We start from the raw sequence: 10,127 nt of genomic DNA, 5'->3' as shown, positions 1-10,127 counted from the left end.
AGAGTCAGGATTTGTACCCAGACAGTCTGGGCCCAGAGCCCCTGCTCTTAACCACCACATTATCTGCCTCTGAGAAATCTTGGACGGAGACCTTGACCATTCATCCTTCCACCCCCTGCTTCCATGAATATTGGCCTGGAGGGCAAGGCCAGGTCGTCACCCCTACCCCTGCCCTGTTCCAGCAGATGGCTGCGGAGTCCCCCTACAGCAGGTGCCACCTGGAGCAGGGTATGGGGGACTTTGGAACCTGAGCCTGCTGGGGCTTGCACTTGGGGCTTGGGGGGCCTGGGGAGCCTGGCTTAGGCTCTTGGTGGGAGCTGTGCTTATGGGCAAGGCCTCTAGGGCTGTTGATCCCTGCCTGCCTGTCCGCCCGCCACCTGCTAGCTGGGCCAGGCCTGTGGTTTCCTCTGAGTTCTCTCAGCCTTGCTGGCCCCCGCCCAGGCTGAGCCTCGGCCACACAGCGTGATGATGAGGGATGAGTCACCGCCATAGTGGAGGGGTAAGGAAATGAGGTCCAGCCAGCACAGAGATCCAGGGCCTGGATCCAGCTAGGGAAACCGAGGCCAAAATGAGAAGGCTCCTCAGCAGAGACAGCAACAGCTGGGACTAGAACCCAGGACTCCTGACTCCCAGCGCAGGCCTCAATTTCCTCCTCTATAAAATGCAAATGATAGCCTCAGCTCCACTGTCCTCTATAAAATGCAAAGGACAGCCTCAGCTCCACTGTCCTCTGCCACTCTGAGGGCCACTGTAACAATCCAGAGATGGGGTAGGGTGCTCATTCACCCTATTTCACAGGTGAGGAAACAGGTTCAGAGAGGGAAAGTGAGCTGCCCAAGGCCACACAGCAAATTAACATGTCCTGGGAAGGAAGCCCACCCAGAACCATGGAACAGGGCTGACCACTTCCTCTATCCCTATCTGGTCCTGGGAGCACATCTTAGAAAGCTCTTTTTGATTCATCAGGTGCCTCCTTTGGGCCTCCCCTAGTCCCTGGAAGTAAAGGATATGAACTCAACAATATGGATGGGAAATGATGGGAATTCAGAGAGAATTTGCTCCCCCAGGGCCACAGAGCACACCCAGGAGAAAGCTGGTGTGGCAGCCCCTGGGGTGGGACTGAGTCTCAGTCTTTCTGTAGGCTGGGGCCCAGCCCCATGACCTGCACTAGCACTTCCATTCCCAGCAGCCTCTGAGCCACCCAAGAGAGGGAGTGGATCCATGCTCGTTTGGGCCTGCCAGCTGGAGCCAGAGCCAGGACCAAAGCTCCAGGTCTGGGTCTGGGGTTCTGCCAGTCCCGGGCAGCCGGCGGCAAGAATCCCCTGCCCCTTCCTTGGTGTGCCCTGCCCACCCCATGCCTGTGTTGTGGGCTCCCCCTGACTGGCGCCCGTCACAATGCCGATGCTGTAACCTTCCCTGCAAGGGGCTCTGTGCCCCATGGGGCCAGGACCACGAGCTGCTCCTGCACACTGTCCTGGGCCCCCCTTGTGGGCTCAGAAGGGTTAACACCCTCAACAGGACAGCTCCTCCCGACGGGTCCCAGCCCAGAGAGCGTTCCTCCAAGACTATTTCCTGCCTCTGGGCCTTGGCCAGGCCCACAGTGACCACCCCCATGGGTCTGAGGCCGCATCTGGTTTGGATTACACCAGGGCTGGTGACGTTGCCTTTTCCTGTCGGCGTCCAGTGGCCTCGAATTCCACTGGCCACCTTGGACCCAGCAGGGCAGCTGTGGGAAAAGATTCAGCCCGTGACAGGGCTGCCCCGAGGGTGTGAAGCAGCCAGGGCTGTCCTGAAGGATGTGCCCACCTGGACCAAGCGCCCGCTCGTGCAGCTGCCCACACACCTGTTCCTTCCTTCACTCTAATGGGTGTTATTTACCGAGCACCAGGCACAGTGCCAAGTGATTCCCATGTACGCAGTCATTTCATTTCCCCCCATGAGTGGGTATTTCCTTATCAGCAGTTCGCAGATGAGGAAACTGAGGCACAGGGAGGTGATGGACAAGTCCATGGGGTCCCAGCTAGTAAATAGTGGGGTCAGGATGCAAAGCAGGTGGCCTGACTTCAGACTCATCCAATTACTTCACAGCTATTTCTTGAGGCCCTTTTCTGGGCCTGGCCCTAACCCAGAGCCTGGAGATGAATTAGTCATGGTCTCGGTCTTCAGGGAGTTCACAGCATCTGGAACCCCAGGGTTGGGAGGTTGGGGATCATGGTGAAGCTGGAAGGGTGTGGAAGAAGACACTAGCTTCTATTCTCTCCTCTCCAGTGGGAGTGACAGTCAAGCTGAGAGCAAAGAAGGAGCAGGCCTCTTCCAAACAGAGTGTGTGCTGCGGGGAGGGGGTGTTCCAGGCAGCTCCAAAGACTTGGAGCTGAGAACAGCCTTGTCTTGGAGCATCCCAGGGGGCTTTTGCACATGAGGAAGCAAGAAGTAAGTCTGGAGAATTTGATGGGAGTCTCAAATGCCAGGCTGAATTGGGGCCATAGGGGGCCATGGAAGGGTTCTAACGAAGGAGGGACATGATCAGATCTGTGGTTTAGAAGGATCCCTGCAGCCAGGGATGTCAGTGAGGGAGAGACTGGAGGCAGGGAGGCCAGAGGGAGGTTGGGCCGTGTCTGCTTGAGGGGCTGTGAGGATGGTGGGGACAGGAGGTGGGAGCTGCAGACCTCATACACCGCCAGGGAGACAGGCTGATGACAGAGAGACGGGGTGCAGGTCAGGCAGAATGGGGTTCACATCTACTTATTTGCCCTCTCTGAGCCTCAGTTTCCTGTCTGTAAAATGGGATAATAGTCCTTCCTCCCAGGGTCAATGCAAAAGCGACATGAGCTGTGTAGATCTAGCACCTGGCCAGGCTGCTGAGCTTATGCTTGTTCCACAACTATTTCTCCAGCCCCTACTTTGTTCCAGACACTGTTCTAAGTGCTGGGGACAAGCAACCAATAGACAAAACCCCTGGCCCGGCGGAGCCTCCTTCTGTTGGGAGACAGACCCTGGACAGCAATAATGAACTTAGAGCGCGTTGGTGGGGTGGATGGGGGATGCGGTGGTCAGCGAGTCTCAGAACAGAGACTGAAAGGCTTGAGGGAGTGAAGATCAGTCCAGGCAGAAGGACTAGCAAATGCAAAGGATGCTTGGAGTGGGGGCGGAGAGGGCAAGAGCAGCTGAAATCAGATCACACAGGCCTGTAAGGACTTGGCCTTTGGCTCTGAGTGAGCCAGGAAGCCCCTGGGCGGGTTCTCTGAGATTTAATCCATGGCAAATGGATTTATCCATTTATCCACTCAGCAAATCTTTATTGAGGTCCTGCTATATGCCAGCCAGTGGGTTAGGGAAGTGGATAAAGTGAGTAAGGCAGACCCAGCCCCTGCCCCCAGAGGCTTATGACACAAAGGCAGAGACAAGCAGAAGGGAGTGCACACAGAGATGCAGAATTCCACATTGCAACAGGTGCCAAGTGGAGGAAACAAATAGGATGCAGAGGTGGAGAAAAATCTAGAGGCATCCAATCAGATAAGGAGGTGAGGGTTGTCTTCTCGGAGGAGGTGATGTTTAACTTGGGCTCTGGAGGCTGAGAAGTCAGCTAGTGGGGGGTGAGCATTCCAGGCCGAGGGAACAGCCAGTGCAAAGGCCTAGAGGTGGAAACACTCACAGAGGAGTCAGCTGCCTTAACTCAGCTCGCAAGGGTGAGCCTCCTGTCTGTCTCCCGGAGAGATCAGGGCACCAGAGGACTGTGGTCTGGCGGAGGCAGCCCTGGCCTTTCCAGGGGCCACAGGCAGGGTTCTGGCGGACTGTGGGACTAAATGGGACTCTGGTCTGTTTTTAGCCTGGAACCACTTCCTTCAGCCCCACCAGCTGCCTCCCTGAGTCACCACCCAATTACCAGCAGGGCAGGGACAGGGGATTAGACACCTGGGGGTCTGGACCTGTGGGGAAGGAGGTTTTGCCGTGTGCAACAAATGGGCAGAGAGGACTGGGCTGAGGGTACAAGGCCCTCCAGTGGGGCTGTTTCACGTTCCACTAGTTGATGTACACTATTATATTAATTTCAGATGTCCCATTTCATTCGTGTTGACTGAATTGTACACATATCGTGCAAGGTGAGGTTTCCCGCATGCCAGTCCTGGGGGGCTGAAATCATTGCCCCATTTTACAGATGAAGAAACTAGTACTCAGAGAAGTGAATCTACTTGCTCGAGGTCACACAGCAAGGAAGTAAAGATGCCAGGAATTGAATCCAAAGCTTTGTGTATATAACAACCTTCCCTCCCCCTGCATCTTCCCACCTCTACAGCAGCTAGGCCTTCCTGGTGGGTAAATCAGGTTAAGAAGACAAGCCCCCAGGGCCGAAATATTTATTTTGCTTAAACACTTAAATTGCTGTTTCCATGTGTCAGACCCTGTTCGAAGCACTTTGCAAGTATTAATTCATGTAATCCTGACAACAATCCCATGGATATAGTACTGTTAGTGTCCACATGTTTTAGATGAGGGAAACCCAGAGAGGGGAAGCAACTTGCTCAAGATCACACAGCTAGGAAGTGACAGCTGGGATCTGAAGCCAGTCAGTTGGAGTCCAGAGCCCCTGCTCTTAGCTGCTGTACCTACTGCCTCTGGGAGCCTGGCCTTTCAGGGGTGACTGGAGGTGACATTCTGGCTGAGGCCTGGATTCCTGGGTTTGTACACTCCCAGTAGGCAGACATGCCAGGCCGGCCGACACAACCTCCCCCCACCGTCTTCCTCATTTCTGTGGTGGCCTCAGAGTGCCCGCCCCGCCAAGGGAGAGCGTCTCCCCACCCTGGCCCAGGCGCTGTCTGGGGTGTGGGAAGGAGCTTGGAACTCAGGGCAGTGGAATGCCATAAACCAGGGAAGGAAGCTGGTGGGCGGAGAGGCGCAGGGAGATAAGATGTGGAGGGTGGAGGAGAGGCTGAGGAAGGCCCAGCCCTGTGGGTGGGGGTAGCCTCCCTGGAGGCAGAGAGAGCAGAGACCAAAGGACCAGCAGGTGAAGAACTTCCTGACTGCCCTTCAGAGCTGCCAAACTTGGTCGGGAAGGGGCCGGCTCTGAAAGCAGCAGGCTCCCCTTTCCTGGAACCCGCCCCCCCCCCCCACCTGATATGAACTGCTTGGTGTAGAGGGGATTCAGAAATCAGGCAGGAGACGCCCTTTTAATTCTGATATTCCAAGAATCTGAGCTGCTGTGATTAAAAACTCTGGAATATTCTGAAATACCACTGATCCTACAATTTTAGATTTCGATTTAGCCTAACTCTACAAGGCCCCTCGGCACCCTCTTTTGCTCCGACCTGCTGAGGAGGAGTGGGGGCTGGGATCGCCTCCTGGAGACAGACCAGCCTCCAGTAAGGAGAGTCAGATGGGGTGGCCCCTGTACCCTAGAACTCTACAGTTAAGGCAGCAGAGGGGTACTCCTGCCCTGCTGTGTGACCTTGGGCATGTCACTTACCTTCTCTGGCCTTGGTCTCTCCATCTGTGCCAAGGAGCTTTCTCTGGGTCGGCCCAGCTTAGGCATTCTGAATCTCTGCTAAGCACTGTCCACCCCTGGGTGGCCAGGCCAGAGGCAGGGGGTGTCTGTTGGTCATGGAAAGAATGTGAGGGCAGGAGGCCCAGTGGGTGGGGTCCCCAGGCTGGGCAGCAAGCAGAGGGCAACATGAGATCATGGTGTCTGGGCCTCCTGGTCCAGTATTTCTGGGGATGGGATCCCTTCCAGGCTGTCCCCCAGGTTAGACCCTCCCTGGGATCCGGATTCAAAGAGTCAGGCTGCCCTTTTCCCTCACCCTGCAACCTCCTCACTGGACAAAGGGAGTGAAATCAGGGCCCAGAGAGATGGGCACTGGTCCAGGCTCACACAGCAAGTCCAAGGCAGGCTCTGAGCCCAGGGCCCTGCTTAGGGACTGGGGCTGAGGGGACTGTCTTCACTTCTTGACTCTCTGGAGGGACATGGAGGGGGCTCATGCCCAGAGCTAAGTCTGTGCCTCTGTGTGCACTTGACCCCTCTGCATGTTCCCCCACCTCAGAGCATGGGCAGTTTTCTTCCCCCCAGGCTCCCACCCCAGTTAGATGCTCAACCTCATCGGGGGGGTGGGCGGGGCAGGATGCAGAAGCCTGGGATCCCCGAGTCGGGCCAGCCTCCCCATCCTCCTACAAGCTCAGGACACAGGCTGGGAAGGGACTGGGGTCACCAGGTCTCCACAGGAATGCACCACAGGGAACAGTGCCCGGCAGAGGCCTCTTTCCCTGACCCAGCTGAGAAAGAACCCCCGCCCCCCCGAATCTGTCCTTGTCTCCGTAACTGTCTCTGCGCATCACACACACACACACTCATGTACACACGGAGACGTACTGACCCACTCAGGCACACACGGTGGTGCGAACCTCTCCTCACCCGTGCCCTGCTCTCGCAGGCCTCTGTCCCCTCCCCTTTCAGCCACGAGGCCGCCTGAATGCGACAGGACAGACCCTCTTTCCCTCCCCCCATTGCTCCATGGGTTCCAGGCTGGGGTCCGGCACACACGCTAGGGAGGGTCCGCACAGCTGGCCGGGCATTCTTCCACCCCCTTCTGGCCGCACTGAGCCCGCACCCTGCAGGTGCCCCCTCCACCCCGGCTCTGGAGTCTGTGGGAACCAGACAGTTGGGGCTGTCCAGCCGGGCTCACTTCCTCCCAGGCCCCAGGGGACCTGCGGAGGGAGGAGGGAGCCACAGAGACTGAAGCCAGCGTGGCCGCCTGCCCGAGGGGGATGTTTTGGAGGGGACAGGGCTGCCTGCCCAGCAAAGGGGTCTCCAGCCACCTGAGCATCACCTCATGGGACATAAGACCCTCCAGCAAAGACCAGAAAGTATCCTTGGCCCCTCTTCTCTCCCTATACCCATGATCCAGGTGGGGGGACTGAAGTTCCGGAAGGAAGCCATCTGCCTCAGCAAGTCTGGTGTTGGAGGGTATGGGGACAGTGAGGTTTCAGGTCCCTAAGTTGTTCCTCTGATGGGGACCACGACTATACCCACTTCTCCTGCTTCTACCCAAGGGGGCAGCTACAGAAAGCCAAAGGTCAAGGCTCAGTCTCTTCTAATCTGTACCCAGGGTAGCCACCGCCTCCCCCCATGAGGGAAATGCTTTCTCAGAGTCACCAGGAGACCTCAGAGAGCTGGGGGCTTGGGGAGTTCTCCCAGTCACGCCGGAAATCCAGACAAGGGAAGTGTGCCTGCCTTTTGAACCTTGGGTTCCCTGTCTGTGCAAGGGGTGAGGGGTGGCTTTTTAACCCTGGCATGCCAGGATTCAAAAGAAGCCCGCCTCCCTCTGGCGGGGGTCACCCTGTGGGCCACGCTGCATCCTCACACAAACTGCAGGTAGGGGCAGGGGGGCAGAGCCACACAGACCTGGTTTTGATTTCCTCTCTGCCACTCATTGGTCATTTGGAGCCGGAGCTAGTGAGCCCCAACTTCTTTGAGTCTCAGTTTCCACCACTGTTAAATGGAGATAACATTCCGTACCACCCAGGATTCGGTGAAAGGATATACACGCGTCCAGGACAGGATAACTGCCACAGATGGTCACAGGTATTGTGGCTGCTCGTAATGTGAGGTGCTGTCACAGAGTTTGGGGCTGGAGAATCAGCCCCTTGGTCCAGCCCAGCCTCACTCCTGCCTGGTGTCTCTCCTGGTTGCATCCCTCCTCTCTCTCTCCCACTTCCTCGGCCTTCCTGGGAAACTCCCTGAGAAGGTCCCCAGCAGGAGAAAGCCTCATGTGGGACATTCCTATCTGGGGTCCCCCGTCCCTGCCATACCACCCCACAACCATACGCCCCCCACGGAGCCAGGCGTCCTGGCCCTCAGTCCCCAACCATCCAGCAAACTGACCCTCATCATCACACTGGCTTTATTGGCCCTGAGAGCCATAGAGTAAATCCCAAGGGAGCCCTGCTTCCCCTCACCCCCAAGTCTGTCCAGAGACCCTGGGCGCTGGCTGAGTGTTCACCACGCCAGTCTTGGCTTCCTGTCCCGGCTGTTGTGGGCTTGCCAGGCCTGCGTCCTTTGAGAGCTCCCCAGATCCTAGAGTCAGGCTCAACCTGGAGGGCGTAGCTGGCAGAGTCTCTGCAGGGACTGCCTGAGGCCGGCTGGCTTCACTCAAAGAAGAACATTCCTGGCGTCCGGTATAGGCAGGAGGTCAGCCCCAGTGGGTAGCCGGAGCTTCCCTGGACAGGGAAGCTGCCTGCAACCCAGGGTTCCTTGGGGTCTGCTGGCAGGGGCAGCGGGGCCCGGAGAGAGGCTGGAGGGGTGGGTGGTGCAGGGGAGGGGGCTGCTGAGGCCAAGAGGTGCTCAAGGCCAGGATCAGTCCCCATGCAGAAATTCAGCGCCTGCAGCCGGCACTGGTAGCTGCCCCCGATGGTGGCCTCGGAGGTCAAGATGGGGGCAGGGGCCTTGCTAAACCCCTCAGCCTCAGAGAAGCTGGCAGGAAAGCCAAATGCGGGGCTCGGGGAAGATGAGGTGGCCACGGGGAGCTCCCCTGGCCCTGCAGGCTTGGGCGTGGGCATCTCCTTGGGCTCCGAGGGTGGCCGAGGCCTGGCATTGGTGGTGGCCGGGCACACACTGGCTGGCAAGGCCCCCACCAGACCCCCAAAGCTTAGGCCCTTGGGCTCTGGCGGCTCCAGTGGGAACGGGCATTGCATGCCAGTCGCAGCGTCGGGGGCTCCTAGGTCCTGGCTGGTGGCTCGGAGGGGTCTGCGGCGCACCTTGGCGGGGCCCTTGGCTCCCTCGGCGCCTGCCCGTCGGGTGAAGCGCCGGCGTCGGCGCAGGAAGCTGCCGTGCTCGAACATGTCATGGCAGTCGGGGTCCAGCGTCCAGTAGCTGCCCTTGCCCGGTTTGCGATCATCACGGGGCACTTTGACAAAGCACTCGTTGAGGGACAGGTTGTGGCGGATGCTGTTCTGCCAGCCGGGCCGGTTGTGGCGGTAGAAGGCGAAGCGGCCCATGATGTAGCGGTAGATGCCACTGAGCGTGGCCCGCTGCCCCGGTGAGCTCTGGATGGCCATGGCAATCAGGGCGATGTAGCTGTAGGGGGGCTTGGTCGGCTCGGCCGCAGGGGCCAGGGGCCCGGGTGGGGGCTGCTGCTGCATGCTGACCGGGCTGGCCAGGCTGGCGGCTGCCGGAACCACGGGGGCCAGGCACGGTGTCCAGGGCTGGTGTCCGGCACAGCCTGCCCAGGCTGGTTAAAAGGCCCACTGGCCCAGCCTCCCAGCCTGGAAAGGCAAAAAGGGGTGGGCCCGCCAGGCTGCCCTCCCTTCTTCCCTCGCCCCCCTCCCACAAGGCCCAAGAGGGGCGGGCAGGAGAGGCCAGGATTGGGAAGCCGTGAGCAGCTGCCAGGGGTGAGGAGACAGGAGGGAAGGGACTGAGACCCTTAGCCCACATGTGCTGGCTGGTGGTGGCTGAGGAGGGACAGGATGTGAAACTGAGCGAGACAGAGACGAAACAAAGAGAGATAGAGGCCGAGATGGAAAGAGAGAGTGAAAAGAGACAGAGAGACAGAGACAAAGAGAGGTAAGGGCATAATAAGAGGAAGACAGGAACATACAGAGAAGATAGAGGCAGAGACTTAAAGAGAGACAAAGAGCAGAAAGAGACAGAAAACAGGGAGACACACAGAGAGCCAGCCCCACGCACGTGCACACGTGCACACAGAGTACAGAAAAAGAATCACTGAATGAGAGAAAGAAAGGAATCCACAGAGAGGAAGAGGAATACACACACACACACACACACACACACACACACACACACACACACACACACGTTAATGAGAGAGGAGAGAGGTAGCATCTGTGTTTGAACTGGAGAACAGGGAGTTCCTGTGAGAAAAGCCTCAGGGGCCTCTCGAGTCCCCACCTCTGGTTCCCCCTTTCTTTTCTCTTCCTCCTCCCAGGCCTGGGGTCTACTTTCTTCTCCCCACAGTGCAGAGCACTCGAGGTCACACTATTCCCTGCCCTCGTAGCTCTGGGGTCTACGAAGGGTGGGGCACCTAGGGTGGGGACGAGGGCCGGCCCAACCCCGTTTGCTGAGCCCTGGCGCCCTCTAGTGACTAGTGTGGGGAGGACAGACATCTGGACAGAGCCATCCACCC

The 10,127-nt window shown here is 58.2% G+C and overlaps 1 protein-coding gene across 1 annotated transcript; it reads right to left on the bottom strand.

Annotated features, from left to right (window-relative positions):
* Positions 1–7,997: 7,997 nt before the first annotated feature.
* On the bottom strand, positions 7,998–9,218 carry FOXS1 (forkhead box S1). Its single transcript, XM_079944007.1, has one exon. The coding sequence runs from the start codon at positions 9,124–9,126 to the stop codon at positions 8,134–8,136; it is 993 nt and encodes a 330-aa protein (XP_079800133.1). The 5' UTR covers positions 9,127–9,218; the 3' UTR covers positions 7,998–8,133.
* Positions 9,219–10,127: the final 909 nt, after the last annotated feature.

The sequence above is a fragment of the Stenella coeruleoalba genome (genome assembly GCF_951394435.1).
Source record: "Stenella coeruleoalba genome assembly, chromosome: 15".
Classification (NCBI taxonomy): Eukaryota; Metazoa; Chordata; class Mammalia; order Artiodactyla; family Delphinidae; genus Stenella; species Stenella coeruleoalba.
Note: the sequence above shows the minus strand (reverse complement) of the source record. Positions and strands in the feature narration are given on the sequence as shown.

Coding starts and splice junctions, on each gene's coding strand:
- FOXS1 (XM_079944007.1), bottom strand. CDS start 9,126: ATGCAGCAGCAGCCCCCACCCGGGCCCCTGGCCCCTGCGGCCGAGCCG.